The 19,078-nt window shown below is 45.1% G+C and overlaps 1 protein-coding gene across 1 annotated transcript in view; it reads right to left on the reverse strand.

Moving 5' to 3' along the window:
• Window positions 1-3,760: 3,760 nt before the first annotated feature.
• Fkbp9 (FKBP prolyl isomerase 9) overlaps window positions 3,761-19,078 on the reverse strand; it is a 48,009-nt gene continuing 32,691 nt past the window's right edge. Inside the window, exons 7-10 of the mRNA XM_038319083.1 lie at window positions 15,776-15,962; window positions 10,685-10,830; window positions 7,971-8,134; window positions 3,761-5,141 (exon numbers count right to left, since the gene is read on the reverse strand). Of these exons, the coding sequence (XP_038175011.1) occupies window positions 4,965-5,141; window positions 7,971-8,134; window positions 10,685-10,830; window positions 15,776-15,962 (674 nt within the window). The 3' untranslated portion in view covers window positions 3,761-4,964. The remainder of the gene's footprint in view (window positions 5,142-7,970; window positions 8,135-10,684; window positions 10,831-15,775; window positions 15,963-19,078) is intronic.

The following is a 19,078-nucleotide window of genomic DNA, read 5'->3' on the forward strand; positions in this document are numbered from 1 at the left end:
CTTCTTAGGCCTCTCAAGCACTGGGATTAAAGGTGTGTGCCACCACTGCCTGGCCTCTTTGACTAACTAGTGACTAGCTCCACCCTCTGATCCCCAGGCAAGCCTTATTTGTCAGAAACAAACAAAATGTCACCACTGTGGATTGGTAGTACAAATTAACCTGAGAAAAACTTTTGGCTGCAGGATCTAAAATAAATTATGGTAAATTGTACAGTTAGGGCCATGGAGATGAAAAGCAAATGGTTCACAGTAATTTAATGTGCTGGATGAAACAGCTGTTCCAAGTTGTCCTAAGATCTGAGAAGATTACTTGTGTAGTCTTCAGAACTTCTGGACACTCCATTTAGGTTGCCCAAGCTCTCAGCAGCTTGCCAAGGACCTTTATCTTCACCACCCCACCCCCAGGCCTCTCTCACTCCCTTTGGGACTTAACCAGATCCCAGCCCATTTCCCACCAGCAACTTTCCGAGCCACCAACTGTTGTCTTGAAGCCCAGTCTTCTCCTGCCCTTTAGATTCAGCAGAACCCTGCCCACCATATGACCTGGGACCCTCCAGTTGTCCTGTCCAGGCTTGAGACCCATGATCAATCCACACAACCAGGGAAAGCTTGTTTGACCCTCGTTGGCCTAGCCACTGCAGGCACTTGACTAGATGATCAGCAGAAGACCCAGGACCTGGATAGAGACTGTAGCCCTGAATACCAAATAGGAAATCGCAAGCCTAACCATGCTACTAAAGGCTGAATACACACACCTGTTGAAAGTAGGTGACTTGAACAAAAAAAAAAACAGGGAAAAAACAACCAAACTTAGCTTCAAATACACAAATCTAAAGAAATAAAAACAACACACACATCCATAAAATACACATACCTTCAAAATACAAGTCCCTTAATAATGGCCCGTATGAAATGACCTGGAACTCCCAGACAGAATTCAAAACGATGATAGCTATGTTCAAACAACTCAGAGAAGACAAACACAACAGGAAGTCCATCTTATAAAATGAAGATTGCTGGAGAGATAGGCAGGGTGAAAGAACAGAAGACACTGACATCTGCAAATGGGCAAAAGGAACACAGGGTGGAAGAGGATCACTCTAGAAATGTACCTTAAACTCTCCATGTAGTCTCCGAGTTACATGAGGTACCAAACAGGTCAGCTCAAAATAGACTTTGAAACTAAATTTGGCTGTTGATTACATTATATAGTCAGCTTTTAAGGAAGTTTTCTTCCTTTGAGGCGATACCCTGTCCCTCACTGGACACTGCAGCAGGAGAGCTGGCCCCTAGACCTCTGAAGAGACGGCCCATCCCTCACTATAAGTATAAAAGAGGTGGCCATGGGCTTAGGAGGGCTGGCTCTGCCCCTTGCCAGAGGGGGGTGGTCCCAGTGAACCCCAACTGACCAGCTCAGCTACCCCCATACCCACATCTTGGGCCTTGGGTTGGCCCACCCCAACATCTACCCCATCTATGACCTGCTGGAGCACATGAAGGCACTGGTCCCGCAGAACCATGGCCGCGGGATCTCCATGACTCAGGGCAACAGCAGGATGTTCAGGAGTTTTGGTGAGGGTCCAGTGAAGACAGTATGTCAGAGGCCTTGAACTAGGTCAATGATTTATTGCAATGACTGATGGAGGAGTGTCTATGTGTTATTTTCATTGATTAATAAAGAAACTGCCTTGGCCCTTTAAGACGACAGAAAATTAGGTAGGCGGAGTAGACAGAACAGAATTGTGGGAGAAAGGAAGCAGAGTTGGGGAGATGTTTCAGGCAGTCACCATAGGCAGTCACCATGCCTCTCTTCTCCAAGATGGACGCAGGTTAAGATCTCTCCTGGTAAGGCATCCCTCGTGGTGCTACATAGATTACTAAATATTGGTTAAAGCAAGATGTGAGAATTAGTTAATAAGAGGCTGAAACTAATGGGTCAGGCAGTGTTTGAATGAATACAGTTTCCGTGTAATTATTTTGGGTAAAGCTAGCCGGGTGGCGGGACACAGCCCCGCCATTCCTTCTACAAATGACCATTGTGTGGGTGGGGCTGATTGGACAAAAGGATACACTTTGTGACACACCACAGCACCCAATGCCACTAGGATGAATGAAGAAGTGTTGGAGAGACAGAAGAGGACCAACGTGGGCTTTTTGTTGTTGTTGTTGTTGTTGTTGTTGACTGGGGGGATATGGAGGGACTGGGAGGTGAGCACGATTGGGTTGCATGATGTGAAAATCCCAAAGAATCAGTAAAGAATTATGTTATTAAAATTTTTAATAAAAAGAAAAGGTAGGTAGGTAGGTCATAGAATCCAAAATACATAACAGCAAAACTTAACACCTTGTGGCCCAGAAATAAAAGAAGACCATGCTACCATTCCAGTTGCCTATACGCTTCCCACCAAACCTTAGTCATGATGGCACACATCTGTAATCCAGCACTTGGGGTGCTGATGAGAGACTCTGGGTTCGATATGCAGCATTGTGTACACTGCGAGTGGTGGCACACACCTGTAACCCCAGCCCTCTGCTGCAGGTGTTGAAGACCAGCCTAGGCTAGAGACTCAGATTTAAATAAACTCCAAGCTAAATCACATGTGCTGGAGGGTGTCTGTTATCCCAGCTACTCCAGAAGCTGGGGTAGAAGGATCGCTTGAGGACTAGACTTTGATAATAGACAAGAGACATAAGACCCCAGTCTCAAAAACATAAATAAATAATCCAAACTTCCCCGGCATTTTAAATATCCAGTGTAAGCTGAAAATGATTCCGTGACTGGTGGCCCTCTCCTTATTGAATAAATGGACTCGCGTTCCTTCAGAAAGCCAAGAAGGAAAGACTTTATAAAGTCCTGTTCCTAGAAGCCTATGACAGTAAAGTAGTAGATGGCCCAAGCGCCAGTGAGTGCTTAGTGTTCCAGTCCTTCAGACAGGCCAATAAGATCACCCCCTTCTCTCTTTGGATGGGTTAGAGGGGGTCCTGCTATGTGACCTTCACTGGCCTGGTATTACCCACTCTGTAACCCAGGACGGCTTCGAACTCCAGGCGCTTCTGCTTCACCCCTCAGTGCTCGATGGTGCGCAGTTACCACCACGTCCAGCTTTTTGATGTGGGTCCTGGGAACCAAACTCACGCTTGCATGGCAACAACTTCGCCAACTGAGTCATCGCCCCAAACTTCACTCCTCACAAATCGCCTACTCCATGAGACCAAGGTTTGAGAAACCCAGATCGCCCCAAACTTCACTCTTCACAAATCGCCTACTCCATGAGACCAAGGTTTGAGAAACCCAGTCCCTAGGGACCTTTCCTTCTGGCTTAGGTAGGGGTTCACCTGATGGGAGCTGGCAGCAGACACTAGACAGGAGAGTGAGAGAGATGGTCTCTCATTCTTCACTTGGCAGCAGTGCCATTCAGGCTCGGGAAGGAGCTAGATTCCTCAACACCTAAGTTCAGGCCGCTCTGCTCCAGCTGATTCACCTTAACCTCCAGGCCCAAGAATGGCAAACTGCCTCCAACTGTTGCTAAGCAACCCTATCTCCACAGTATCTCACCAATTTCTGTGCCCCTGAGCCCTGCCCACTCCTGTAAGTAGTCCTTTCAAGTAGCTTATCTAGTGGGTTTCTTGTCAGCACCCACACACACACAGCTGTCCCAGTCCTGTCGAGTTTTTGTCAAGGGGGTTGATTGCATACTGCATACTGTGTTCTATAAGATCCTCTCCATTTTCAAATAAAACACCATAAAGCCAGATGATTTGATTCAACATTTTATATCAGGGAAAAAAAATCAGTTTTCCAACATTAATTCCATTGAACAACTGCACAACATTTGCATGAACTCAGGGCATCATCAGTACAAAACAAACAGTTTCAATTTGTAAAAAAGCCATTTCAAAACGAAACCCTTGATCACTTCAAGGTAAGTGCCAACACCGCTTGGGAATAGGACATAAGGCAGGAATATGGCTGCCACATGGCATGGGAATGAGCCGGCCTGAATAATGTTATTGCTTTTCTACAGCAGTAGACCCCAAATTGCCCTCCAAGACACAAATGAGTGGGGAAAAAAATGTCACCTTCATTTGTTGGGATAACACATCTACCTTAGTCACAGTAAAATTTTCTGTTGGCTGACCTGTGAGACCCAGCCATCAGCCCTACATGTATCTACCTAACCAAAGGAACACAGAGTGGAGAGAGAGCCCTACAGGACAACGTCGGGAAGATAGGATGTGCCAAGCACATAATCCTACAGAGCAAATATCAGCCAAATCCTCTCCCCGTGGCTAAGACAGCTCCCATTTGGTCTGTGGTTTTTCCTGTCCAGGAAGCTCCTATTAACCTTCAAGTTACACCACTACCAATTGGATGGCTGCCAGTGTAGTGAACTGGAAAAGCGGGAGATGGGGATTTGGAGGGAAGGTGACTGAGGGATGGGGGTGGGGGGGAAGGAGTCACAGAGACTGCTATCACTAGAGCAGGGCATTAAGAAGAGCATTGGTTGCTGTCTGGGAACCTTGCTGGAGCATTCTTGCTCTCTATCTTTCTGCCCATGTAGTGAACATTTTTTAAAGACACCAACAAGATTAAAAAAAAAATCAATCTCTAGGTAGACACCAGGTACTTCTGTTTCCTCCATGACAGCTATGTCTTCTATGAAATAATGTTCCTTTAGTAACACTACTTCCCAGAAGACTCATAAATACAGTTTGGCAGTGCAGACTTCCCCATGCCGAGGCCCTCTGCAGACTCTAATACTAGCGCTGGAAATCCACCCAACTGCTTACTCACCACGGACATGAAACCCCCCCGCCCCCAATGTATGCTCCAGGTACTACATGGCCCACCTACTATTTGCTAATGTCACACCTTCCTAGAAACCTTCATGCTGACAGCACGCTCGGCCACGACAGGTCACTTGGTGTCATGCACTCCTTGGCCCAAACTGGTTGTGTGGGGCTTACAGTTCATCATGTTTGGTTTCCTGGTCCTTGAGTTTAAATTCCTCAGCCGTGACCTTCCCATCTCCATTCCGGTCCTGGTTGGTGAACATGTTCTTCACAATCATTTCAGCATTGAAACCGGGAGCCAGCTTTCCCTTGCCTGTCGCCACCTGGGCATGAATGTACTCTGAGAACTGGAGAGGGGACAGGACAAATGTGAGAAATGGCAGAGCTGAGAACGCAGAACCAAGCCTGAAATATTGTGGCATTAAAGTGAGGAGACTGTAGAGTAAGAGGCTGTGCTTCCAAACCAAGTTGTTCTCAAGAACTACCGGCCCTGGGATTCTCTCCTGAGATGCAGCTGCAAGTCCCTAGTCTTGGGACTGGAGCAAAGGCTCAGCAGTTAAGAGCACTTAGTTCCCAGCACTCATGTTGGGTAGCTCACAATCACCTCAAAATGCAGCCCCAAGGGATCTGATACTCTCTTCTGGACTCCTCCGGCATCTGTTAGATACATGTATATATTCCCAGACACACTCATACACATAACCTTAAAAATAAAAATAATATTCAACAAATGTTTTTAAATTCCTTTACTAAAGGACCTCAAGTCCTTAGGACCCGGATATCCAATAAGCTTCAGCCACTTTTAGCTTCCTACCTGAGGCTAACCAGTCCAAAAACAATGCTGCATCCACACATTCCTTCATTCACACTAAAAACCTACCAGCATCTCCCATGTGCCAAGCATTCTAAATCATGGGACACGTCATAAACAAAACTGCCCTTGTGATACTGATATTCTACATGAATATAAGTAAATTACACTTTAAGTTACAAAATGGAATGCTCCACCCAAGAGAAAGTGGGGAGAGCAAGGTAAGGCTAAATAGGGAGAGTGAAATTTGCAGGACAGGAAAGAACCTCTGGGGTTAGGGGGACTTGTACAAAGGCTTGAAGGAAGTCAGGGAATGAGCCAAACAGTTGTCTACAATGAGTCTGTTCCAAGCATTGAGAGAAGTTAATTGGTTCAGATGCCCAGGGAGGAAGCCTGCCTGGGAGGTCCTCAGAACATGTGCTGAACCATACAAAGAGACAGCTGGTGAAGAGGTGGCAGCCAGCAGAAGGAGAGGGCCCTGGCAGCCACAAAAAGGCCCTGGAGATGGGCCTCTTCAGGTTTGAGAAGGAAGGAGCTGTGACTGACTGTCATGGAGAAGCTCAGGTTGAGGCTGGCTTAGGGTGGGGTTAGGATCAAGGTTCAATAAATGAAGAAGTAAAGCAAGTGGTTGGATATATAAATGCAAAGTGGGGAGATAAACTGGGACTAATGCTCTAAATCTGGAATACTGGCGGGTGCAAACCCAAGGGGCGTGGTGACACTGAGACAGGAGGAAGGCAGAGAGAATAAGGAACACGGTCCAGGGTCCAGCCTGACACCCTCCCACAGGAAGACAGCAGAGAGAGGTCTGAGAAGGAACTGCCAACAAGCAGGCATGATAGGAGCAAAAGGGGGTCCTGCAGGAGTGCACAGAAGCAGTGCCAAAGAGAGGGGACCAGAGGCAGTGGCACTGAGGTACAAAGGCTTGACAAGAGTGGCTTTAAAAAAAGAATAAAAAAAAAAAAAAAGTGGCGGGGCAGGAAAGATGTCTCAGTGCTTAAGAGCACTGCCTACTCTTTCTGAGGACCTGGCTTTGTGAGCACCCACGTGGTGGCTCACGACCAATCCCAAGGCATCTGATACCCTCTCTGGCCTGCATACATGCAGACAAAAAATCCATACACATAAATGAAAATAAGGAATGAAAAAGCTGCTCACAGTGGAAAGTTAAAGTCCCAGCTACTTGGAAAGAAGATGCTTTGAACTCAGGAATCCAGGGCTAGCCTGGGCAAGAGAGAAAGAACCCATCTCATAAAAGCAAAATAAAGCCAGGCACAAAATAAAGCTGTATTTCCAGCACTCAGGAGGCTGAGGCAGGAAGACCATGAGTTCAAGGCCAGCCTCAGCAAAACGTCCTCTCAAAACAAAAAACAAATATAATAAAAGAACAAACAAACAAGAAAAAACAAACGAGAGCAAAAGATAAAAGAAAAATAGACCAGACAAGCGTTTGAGGTTTTGCTGTAAAAGGAGCAAAGAAACGAAAACTCTGGAAAGACATGACACAAGATATAAAATAATTGTGCTGGGCATGATGGCGCATGTCTATTACCCCAACACATGGGAGGCTGAAACAAGATCATCACACGTTCAAGAGCAGCCTTGGCAACCCACGGACACCACGTAGCAAACACAAAGGAGAATGGACAGAAGAAAACCAAAACCATGTGTAATAGTAAAAGGAACATTCCAGGTCCAGGTCCAGGAAAAGCTGATGATGCAGGAAGACAGAGTTAAGACTGGAGCGTGTGCTTGAGTAGAGGAAGTCATGAGCTCTAACTCCAGGAGCTGTGACAGCACAAAAGACTGCTGAGCTCCCCTAAGAAGCCACAGCCCTGGCTCACACACTGGGTAGCTGAGACCTTCCATGGGCCACCACTTTCTCTGCAGGGTCTTCTAAACCAGTGGTTCTCAACTTCCCTAATGTTGTGACCTTTTAATACAGTTCCTCATGCTGTAGTGACCCCCCCCAACCATGAAATTATATTGTTGAGACTTCATAACTGTAATTTTGCTACTGCTATGAATCGTGATGTAAATACCTGTTGTGGAGGACCTACAGGTTGAGAACCGTTGTTCTAAAACATAACCAGACCTCTCCCTGGGCTGCTGTGAGGGCAGCAGCTGGAGAACGTGTCCAGGCAGACCTGCCATGAGCACTCGGTGACTGGGAACTGAATCCAGATCTGCATTTGAGATGTCCCTACACCTCTCAGGAGCTCTGTTCCTGCACGTGGGAATGTGTGTGAAAGTCCTCAGTGCACACATGAGCTCGTTACCACCATCTGCATGCCCAGCCCTGTCCTCGGCACACTCAATGAACCCCTGAACAACTGCTGAGCCTCGTCTTACAAAGGCCATTTACCTCCTCCAGGAGGACTTCTCCATTGCCATCCTTGTCGATCTCTTCAAAGAGGTTGGGAGACACTTCACCATTCCATATGAACATGTACCCCTCCGGAAGGCCAGAGACAAGCTCCAGCAGCTCAATGTCAAACACCAGGACGGCACTGCCAGGCACCTCTCCATCTGTGCAACGAAACAGAGCACGGTGTTAAACCACAAGCTGACCCGGTTGGGACCATCCACCCATGCTGCCCTCTGCGGTATCCAGCTGCCATACTCAAGGAGGCCACTCATTCCCAACTGTAGCTAGTGACCCCTCACAGAGGCCTGAGGCCAGCTTAAAGGAGGATGACCAGAATTTTCTTAAAGGAATAAAATAAGCTAGATCCCTGAATATTCCATACAGGAAGGATGTATGTCTTTTCATGAAACCTGAGTCTCAATTTATACACAAACTAAATGTAGAGGCTGGGGAGAGAGCCTGAGTTTAGTTCCCATTACCCATGTCAGGCACAGGCAGGCAAAATGGCTTACCAAGCCTGAGTAAGATTCCCAGGACCAACATGGTAGGAGAAAACTTATGCCACAATTTGTCCTCTGACCTCCACATATATGTACACACACACACACACACACACAGTGAATAAACTAATGAATGAATGAATGTTAAATAAAACATTTAGCCAGGCACAGCGGCACACACTCATAACCCAGCACTGGGGAAGCTGGGGAGAGGTAGAGACAGACAGGACGCCTGGGCCCAGCCAGTCCGGCTTATTTAAGTCCCAGGCTAGTGCAAGACCCTGTTTCAAACAACAGGTGGATGGCACCTAAGGAAAGACACCCAGACTGCCTTCTAGCTCCACACATGCATACACATGCACTCACAAACACATGTGACCCACACAAACATGCACACGCGTACATAAAACAATTCTATGTGTATGCGGAACACAAAATGAAATATAGGATAAAATCCTTAGGTCACATGTGCTGGCCATGCCTGTAATCCTGGCACTTAGGAGGCTGGGGAAAGAGACTGCAAGTGTGAGGACAGCCTGGGCTACACAGGAAAACGTTGCTTCTGAAAACCAAAAAAGTAACAACCATAGGAAAAGTATATCTTGCTTTATTCTTTGGTAAAAACAAAACATTTGAAAGCCACTGGTAGGGACAGCAGTTGTGGAACCTTTTCTTCCTTTTGAGGTGCCAGAGACCAAGCCAAGGCCTCCGTATGTTCAGCCAGCACTCTATCACTGAAATGTACTCCCAACCCCAACTAGAGAATTTTAGGACAATAACAATGCCTGAAAATTACATACAATTCAAGGTTAATATATACAGTAAGACTCAAAAGAAGTACTATATATATTAAAAATAAACACTATAATTATCAAAAATTATAGATTATAGTTTTGAAATTTGATTTTTAATTTTGGTGTTAGAAATTAAACCCGGGACCTCATGCATGTCAAGCACAAGCTTCTCCACTAAATTATATTCTATGTTACATATAGTGTATAATATAATTATATGTCATAAGAAAAGTCATAAAGGACACACACAGCTTTTGAAGCATTTCTTCTGGGATAAGTGAAAGGAGCAGGCAGTAATTGGTCTACTTTGATATTTCTTTTAGTTTGGGTTTTTGTTTTATTTGTTTGTTTGTTTGTTTTTGTTTTGTTTTTGTTTTAAGACAGGGTTTCTCTGTGTAACAGCCCTGTCTGAAATTCCCTCTGTAGACCAGGCTGACCTCGAACTCACAGAGATCCACCTGCCTCTACCTCCAAAATGCTGTAATTAAAGGCGTGAGCCACCACTGCCCAGCATGTTTTTTTGGTTTTTTTTTTTTCTTTTAAGAAAAAGAAAATTGGGGCTGGAGAGACGGCTCAGTGGCTCTTCCAAAGGTCCTGAGTTCAATTCCCAGCAACCATATGGTGGCTCATAACCATCCGTAATGAGATCTGGTACCTTCTTCTGGCCTGCAGGCAAAGTACTGAGAATATTGTATAAGAAAGAAAGAAGGAAGGAAGGGAGGGAGGGAGGGAGGGAGGGAGGGAGAGAGAGAGAGAGAGAGAGAGAGAGAGAGAGAGAGAGAGAGAGAGAGAGAGAAAGAAAGAAAGAAAGAAAGAAAGAAAGAAAGAAAGAAAGAAAGAAAGAAAGAAAGAAAATCAATCCGGTATGCCAAACACCAGATACAAACTGGCACCCTTCAGTACCAGCTGTCTGCAGTGTACACACCATAAAGGAGTGTTCTGGAATCATGACCTAATAAAGTAAAATGTACCCCTGCAGGGATGCAGCGGCCGGCTTTTCCAGAACACAGAAGCAATCTCTAGCGTACAGCATCGTCCCTGACTTGCAGGCGTAGAGCAGTGAACAGCTTTAGCACTCTATGTGGTCCAGCAAATAGATCCCAAGAAGCAGGCAGCCTGACCCCGAATCACCCGGGCCCTTCCTCTGAGGCCTGGCAGATGAACCTGCAGACCACTGGTGTGTTTTCTTGAAGCCTGACCTTTCTAAACCAGTCAGGGGCAGTGACACAGGTCTTTAAACGAAACTCGGGTCTTTAAACAAAAATGCTCAAAACTTCAAACAGGAAAACACACACATACAAACCCCAACAACTCTGTAGTTTTAACATAGAAGCAACATCTATGGCTCTAATTATGATACCAAAAGCCCAAAGTTTAGATAGGGAATTGCCCAGCAGTCCTGAACACCGTCGCTTACCCACGCCGGCCTCTCCATAGCCCAGATGGGGCGGAATGATCACCGTTCTCTTCTCTCCCACACACATCTCTCTGAGACCCATGTCCATGCCCAGCACGACCTGTCCAGATCCCAGCACAATGTTGTACGTTTTGCCCAAGTTCCACCTGAAAAAGAGAAGAAATGAGTGCCCTCAATGGTGATGGAGGGTGTTCTGCTCAACTCGTACAGTTCTGAGGAAATGTCACACAGACCCATGGCAGGGTACGCTGCAAAACAACCAGCCCGCCCATTTCTAAACTGTCAAAGGCACGAAAATCAAGACAAAGTGGCCATTCCACAGTACAGGAGCACGCTGGTTTGGGAACTTGCTGCTCTGAGGGATCCTATAGGAATTCTGGTAAAAAGGAAGTAGGAGCATTGAGCAACATGGATACATTCCTGGTGATGGCTGGCTCTCCAGTGGCTCCAAGGAGTAAGTTCTTTGTATCTAGATAGGCATTTTATGAGAGTGTGGACTATGCAATATAGTTAGGAGCCTGTATTTTATTTTATTTATTACTGATTTATTTAGAAACACTGGGTAGCCCAGGAGGGCCTTGAAATCACCAGGTAGTCCAGGATGACCTCAAACTCATGATCCTGTTGCCTCAGACTTCCAAGTGCTAGCATTGCAGGCAAGAACCAGGCTGAAGCCGGGTGGTGGTGGCTCATGCCTTTTCACAGCATTTGGGAGGCAGAGGCAGGTGGATATCTGTGAGTTCAGGGCCAGCCTGGTCTACAAGAGCTAGTTCCAGAACAGGCCCCAAAGCTACAGAGAAACCCAGTCTCAAAAAAAAAAAAAAAAAAAAAAAAAAAAAAAAAAAAAAAAAAAAAAAAAAAAAACCACAGCTGAGGAACATTGAGGAACATGGCTTTTAGGTTCAAAGCCTGAAGTAGAACCCTGGTGTTTGGCTAGGAGGTAGCCCAGCCATTAAGACCACTTAAGAATCCTGGCTCTTCCATTTCATTTGCTCTGGGAAATATAATCTTGGTTTCTTTGTCTACCATGTAGAGATAATAATTGTCGATAATAAATATGCTTAACATAGTAGAAAGCAAAGAAAGGGGTGTAAAACACTGCGATCTATACAGTCTCCAACTCCCAAGATCCCAATGAGAGTTTCATTAACCACAAAGTTCAGGGATCCTGGGGACCCAGCTGAGAAGTTGGCCCCATAGCCTCAGCCATGACTGAAAATCAATCACTCCTTCAAAAGCTACAGCACTCCTGCTACTTCCCAAAGGCTAACGACGGCTATCACATTCTTCATTCCCTTGGTGCCCAACCTGGTGACAAGGAGCAGATGTCTCCTGAGGGTTACAGTCTCCCAAGCCTCCACAGGCCAGGACTGCCACTTCCTTCCCTCCTTCCCAAGGCCGGCTGATGTTCAGAATCCAGCAAACCCAAGATGACCCCCCCCCCCCCCCCGTGCTTACCCTACCTAGGAAGAAAATGACCCAAACGCAGCACTGGACAGGACATCCTCAGGAGAGGCCTGCCGAGGAGCCACCTCTGACCTACTGGCTGTCAAGCCTTTCTCAGCAATCAGGAATCTCCAGGCTGCCTCTCTCTGGTCCCAGCTGGAAGCAATACAGGTCTCTGAGGCTTAGAGAATATCCAAGACCTTGCTGACCCCGTAACAAACACCCCATTGAAACACAGAGACAGTAAGGGAATCCTCTAAGCAAACAACTCCATTATTTCTTTTCTTTGGGGTCTATTTCTGTTTCTTTACTTATTTCGTGGGATTGTCAAAAGCCACTCCCATTCCTCTGTGTTCTCCCACCCCTGCCCCCAGGCTTCCTGCTTCCTGTCATGAGTCCCCTCAGTGCTCTGGCTCCTTGCCCAGTCTCGCACTGAAATCTCCACATCTTCTGGAAGTAGCATTGTGCTAAAGTCATCTGAAAGAAGGGAACCTCAGTTGAGAAAATACGTCCATGAGATCTGGCTGCAGACGAGCCTATATATACGGCATTCTGCATTCTCTTAATTAGTGAAAGATGAGAGAGGACCCAGGCCATTATGGGTCATGCCATCCCTGGGATGGTGGTTTTGGGTTCTCTAAGAAAGCAGGCTGAGCGAGCCATGGGGAAGCAAGCCTGTAACACACACACACACACACACACACACACACACACACACACACACACACCATGGCTGTTGGGAACATGAAGATCCTTGAGCCCACTGATTTCCAGAGAACCCAGGAATGTTAAGAACCCAGGATTGTTCATTCAAAGCAAAGGACATATAACCTGTTTTTCCAGACAGCCAGGAAATAAAAGTGATTAATAGCCTGGTGATCTGCATTATCTGTTGGGCCATACAAAGCTCCTACAACCAGGACTGGAGATAACTAATAGTCTAAATGACCCTTACACTACGTGTATAGCCAGAGGTTTCCTCAAGCTCCCACAACCAGGACCAGAGGTGGCTAATAGCCCAAATGACCTCTACACTATCTGTATGACCAAGACCAGGCCAGAGACCTCCTGAGGCCCTTAAGCTAGTACAGGTATCTCTAGAACCCATATTCTTGAAAAATATGACACGTACCCTGAATCAGGTTTCTATGTAACAATGTTTCCTTGTGCACCAGAAATTGTACTATATATACCAGGAAAACTTTTTTCCAGTTTATACTATGTCTAAATTTGTTGGGAATAAACTGCCTAATATCAGACTCCCTGAAGTCTTGATTCTGGGTGACAATGTCAATCTTAACTGACGTTTTCATTCTCATCTCTCCGTAGTTCACTTCCCTGCTGGGATATCTGCAGGGTTCCCCTCAAATGGCCTCTGCATCGTCTCCTGCCTCCAGGTCCTTGCCCAGTTTGAGTTCCTGTCCTGACCTCCTTCAATGATGAAGCCAAATAAGCCCTTTGCTCCCCAAGTTGCTTCTGTCATGGTGACATGACATGACATGTCATGGTGACATGCTTCATCACCACAGCGGAAACCCTAGCAAGCACCCACACCAGTGAACTGGTTGTGTCTATTGTACCCACGTAAGGTTTGAGGTGCCACCGGTAGGGTTTGAGGTGGCACGAGGAAGGCAGGTGCCTGCCGCCTTCCCATAATTCCTTTATTTGTAACCTCACACACTAAAAAGACCAGGAAGGATGTGTGGCCATCCACACATTGCTCTGCCTGTGGATTTCCATGGGACACAGATGACTCCCAAGACACAAAGTGAAGACCCCCTGCATCCTGTGGCTCCCACTTGGTAAGAATATGGTGATTCCACCAAACATAACAGAGGGCAGGAACTCTAGTAAGCGCATTCTGCACCAACGAGAAAGAAGTCCTTTATCGCTCACCCTCGCTTCCCTTTTCTTGGTATGCACAGCAGAACAGGGACCATAGTAGGGACTTTCACTGCACTAACCTCTGAGCCATTTTCATGAGTGTGATCTAGCTAGTCATTCCCACTAACTCTGAATACTTCCATAACCAGTGGCTGGCCTGTTATAAGCCATATCTCTGTGAATCGGGGCCACCAAAGTTAAGGGTATATTTCATTAATTCTAAAATGTGGACTTTCCCCCTGGCACACATCTTAACATCTCTGTGATTATGGCAGATAGAGCATCATTACTTCCTGGAAGAATACTTTTGTGTTCTTAGGGATACATAAAATAGTATTTCCAACAATGAATGAGCTTTAGATTTGATGAAATACCTCTAGATGTAACAGCATGCAGGACCTTGTCAGGTTCTCAGAGCTAGAAGAGTGAGGGACAGGTAAAAGAGAGGCACCTCCATGCCCAGAACAAACTGCAGCCCTTACTTATATGAAGGAAACTCTTTCTGCTCCCAAACTCTGGGCTCAGAGATCTGAATTAGGCTCAACACAAAAGTGGATGTTCCCATACAGAAATATAAAGTCTGAAGATGGTCCTTTCCCAGAGAGAAGACAGGCTTCAGTTACAGACTCAACTGATACTTGGGGTCACAAGGTAACTTTATTTCGTAATTTCCAGGTTTGTTTCTATCACCTAACATTTATAAAATGATCCTTTGTGTTTTAGATACTGGACAAACAAAAGAAAAAAAACATCAATAAGCAAATCAGGTGCCCCTAAAGTATTCAGATCGTAACAGACACAAAAATAAGTTGAAGCCAGGAGATGAAAACAGAACATGTAAGGAGACAGACAAAGAAGGAGCAGTGATTCCTACCATAAATTCAGGGATGCTTCTGGAATCAGGAAGGACATGTAAGTAGGGATAAATGTCCGCCAGCAGAGAGGCCAAGCAGTCTGCAGCCTGTGCCACTGTGCAGGGTGGGACCCCAGTGAGGACACAGTTTCTGTAACAGTCTAGGACAAAGAAAGCCCTGTGGACCCTACTCTAACACTAGCTTCTACTTGCTGACGGATATTTGATCTTTCTGTGAAACTCCGAGACTCTGCTAATAAAATTAATCTTGGATTGAGGGCAGAGTCAGTAACTAGTTGACAGGAATTAGCCACAGAGAGGACGGAGGACTCAGGAGGATAGAGAGATATATAGGAAGGAGTAAGGAGGGACTTAGAATGCTATGAGCCTTTTTGGTTTGGGACAAGAGAAGAGATGCTCTCTTGCTGAGTGTCTAGCCAAAAAGGAAGGCCAGCTGGTTGCTTAGCAGCTTCTCTGATCTAGCAGGTTTTCACTCAAACATGTGACTCCCGGGTCTTTATTGGCAAATAAAACATCTTAGATAAAAACAACACACTTAAGGGTCTCACTATGTATCTATATTTGACTTTAACTTTCTATCTTCTGTTGCAGCTTTCTAAGCAATAGAATTACAGGTGTATGTCACTACATCTGGCTCCAAAGGTTTAGTTATTAAACATAGATCTGACTTTGAGAAAGAAAGTTCCACCGAGTAAGAAACAGTCTAGAGCCAGAAAGATCTTTAGTAGTGAACTCTCAGAATGATGCACTGAACACTAAGAAGGCTTACACTACACACTAGGGAGGGTTGGACCAAGAAACCCCTACCCGGTATCTGATGAAGAGAGGAAGATAGCAAGAACTACTATCCAAAGCTCCCTCCACATCTGGTTCCCAGGTACCCTTACGTGGAGTCCAGCAGAGTCCCATCCAGGAGTGAGGCATTGTAGTGGTATTTCAGGTAATCCCCCTTCTTACTCAGCACAGAGCAATCAGGAGGCTTGTAATGGGAAGTGATGCTGATGGAATCTGAAGGGTTGTGGAAGTCAATCACATGGATGTCAAACACCAGCACAGCTGAGCCAGGAATATTCCCTAAAAGGGAGACACAGGGAATCAATGAACAAGTCCACCAAGCTACAGCACACTTGCCTCCCCAGTACTGGCAGGTGCAAGGAACCCAGGGGCCCAGGCATGAAATTGAAGGGGCACTAGAAAAAAGAATCTAAAAGGAATGTCAGAGGTAATCTAATCTTCATTTTGCACTCGGAAAAACTGAGGCACAGTTGATAGGAGTCATGAAACTAATTATGAGAACAACTTGAATTCAACCCACTGCCCCAATTACTAAGCATGAAAAGAGGCATGGCTCAGTGAAACATAGGTCAGAAAACTCAAGTCTATGCCAATGAAGGCTCGCCCTGTCACAGCAAAAGAGGCAGCACAGGAAAGGAAGTGTAGGATATCGTAGGTCAGTGTCCATCCTTCTACTCAAGAAAAGCAAAACTACCATAAACCTCCTAAAAGAAACACAGACTGTACCATGCGTATCCCTTACGTTAGCATACCAGAATCAAAAAGTATCTACCATGCATCCAGCTTGCTCCCCACAGGGCAGGCACAATCAGGCCTGGCACATCTAAGCAATTAGATGTGTACCTGGTATTTAATAAGCACCTACTGCTTGTATATATTAGTCGATACTTGACATAATCTTCTATTTCCAATATACAAATGGGAAAAAACATGGGCACAATCTGAGGTTTGCTCAAAGTTAAGAGTTACAGAGAAATTTGTGTCTTTACCCTAAGACACAGATGTGGCTGTCGCTGCTGCGTTTGTGGAATTTTGTGGTTTTATAACAGGTCAATGCATCTGCACCCACAGTGTGACTCCACTAAGAACCACGAAGGGGTAAGCTTCACTGAAGCTGAGCAGGGCTGGAGAGACAGCTTTGCAGCTAAGAGCACCTGTTACTTTTGAAGAGGACCTGGGTTCCATTCCCAGCACTCACAAAGTGGCTTACATCCATCTATAACTCTGGTTCCAGGGAAACCAATGCCCTTTTCTGGCCTTCTAAGGCATTTCACACATGTGGCATACATGCATGCATGCAAGCAGACATTCACCGATATAAAATAAATAAATCTTTTAAAAACAGAATAAAACTGAAGTCCATCACTGAGGCCAGAACTCCAGCCAGTTCCCTATTTAACCTCACTCAGACCTTGTTTGCCAAAGTAGTTGGGTGAAGTAGTTTATTTTATTATCAACCATGAGTTTGGTCACTGGCCAGACGGCCTCTGGGCAGTTACAGTGTAAAGAGTAATAATGGCTTTTGCTCTTGAGATCGGGTATCTCTTGGCTTAGTGATGAGACTCCAGTTAGGATCAGGATCTCTATGTGTTCATCTGTCCATAGACCCCAAACCTCCACCTGTGAGGCAGTAACCAGTCTATGACCGTCTCCTGTGTAAAGGATCCCTGAATCAAAGGAGGCTCTTCAGGACAGCTACTGATAAAGTTAATAATAAAAAACATTGATGATAAATAAATTGTCTTTTGGAAGAGGCTGTAGGCAAGACAGTTGTAAGTCAGTGATGGCAGGACCGCATCTTGACCAGGACTGCTCAGTTACAGGTACCTCTCGCCCTCTACTTAAACCTCAGCCTCACATCACTAAAGATGGATATAGGGAAAGCGGGTCTTCAGGCCACTTCATCTGTCCAGGGTGACCACTCAAGTCAGTGTCACTTGTTTATTATCTCTTTCTTGGTATATTGGGGATGAGTCTGAACCTAACTTCCAAGGGCTTCCAGAGCTTTAACCTGAATGACTTCAGTAACACTGTGAATATACTTAAAATGGTGAATATACTTAAAATGGTTAAAATGACTGTTAGTGTCTGATTTTCCCTTCTCACTCATAAGTGGCTTTTAGACATAAAGTTTAAAAAATTCATAAGCCCAGAGAACCTAGATAACATATATATAGAGAGAGACATATATGGATCTAATCGAAAAGGGAAGTAGAAAAAGACAAGATCTCCTGAGTAAATTGGAAGCATGGAGATCATGGGAGAGGGTAGAAGGAGAGGAGGAAGGGAGGGAAGCAGAGAAAAATATATAGCTCAATAAAAACAATTAAAAAAACAAAGGAAGATATGGAACTGCTATATATCTTGACTGTGGTAGACAATGATTCTCCACATATGATAAAATTAGTAAACCTAGAGAAATGTGAATAAGATCAGTGGATTTGATCAATATACACATCCTTGTATGAGATACTTATACTATGGTTTTATTAACATGACCACTAAGGAAACTAAGTTAAGGGGGATACCTATTATTCTATAATGAATCAATAATTATCTTAACAAAAATCCAATCAAACAAAAAATGGTTAAAATGGGAAAGACATGCACCACTAATTCTTTACTCCCAGCACTCAGGAGACAAAAGCAAGCAGACAAGCCAGTTTAAGGTCGGCTTGATCTATATAGCAAATCCCAAAGCAGACAGTGTTATATAGTAAGACCCTGTCTCAAAAAAAAATCAAATAATGTAATTTTCCACCTCTGAATACAAAAAAAATTAAGGTATATCCAAAAAAATCACATCAGAACCTTAAAAATGTCAGCAGCAGTAGGGAAGCAGAGGCAGGAAAATTTTGAGACACACCCTGTCTCAAAAAGAACAATCGAAATGTGAGTGTCTGGGCCTCATTCTGGGATGTTAACAGTGGTTGCAATCTCTTCTGAATTGAAAACAAGGTAAAAACACAGAGGCCTGGCCCACTGCCACTCAATCCCCTATAAATTACAGGTGATTCTCATTGCACCAACATTCGAGGACCTATGGGCCAGAAAAGGGTCAGGGATTTCTTTTCCTAGGTGATTGTGTTTAAGAAAAACTATGGTTGGGCATGGCGCATGCCTTTAACCACAGAACTCAGGAGACAGAGGCAGGCAGAGCTCTGTGAATTCTAGGTCAGCCTGGTCTACGTAGCACTAGGCCAGTCAGAGCTACATAGCAAGTTCCAGGCCACAGGGATACACAGTGAAACACTGTTTCAAGAAAACAGAAGAAAAAAGATTATATTGATGGCATGTAATTGACTAACCTTTCTCAGACATAGAGTCATAAGTAGACAGATACCAAACTTGACTAATGTAAATAAAATGCCCCCTGCATGATGCACTGGGAAACA

This window comes from Arvicola amphibius, chromosome 2 (assembly GCF_903992535.2).
Source record: "Arvicola amphibius chromosome 2, mArvAmp1.2, whole genome shotgun sequence".
Taxonomy (NCBI): Eukaryota; Metazoa; Chordata; class Mammalia; order Rodentia; family Cricetidae; genus Arvicola; species Arvicola amphibius.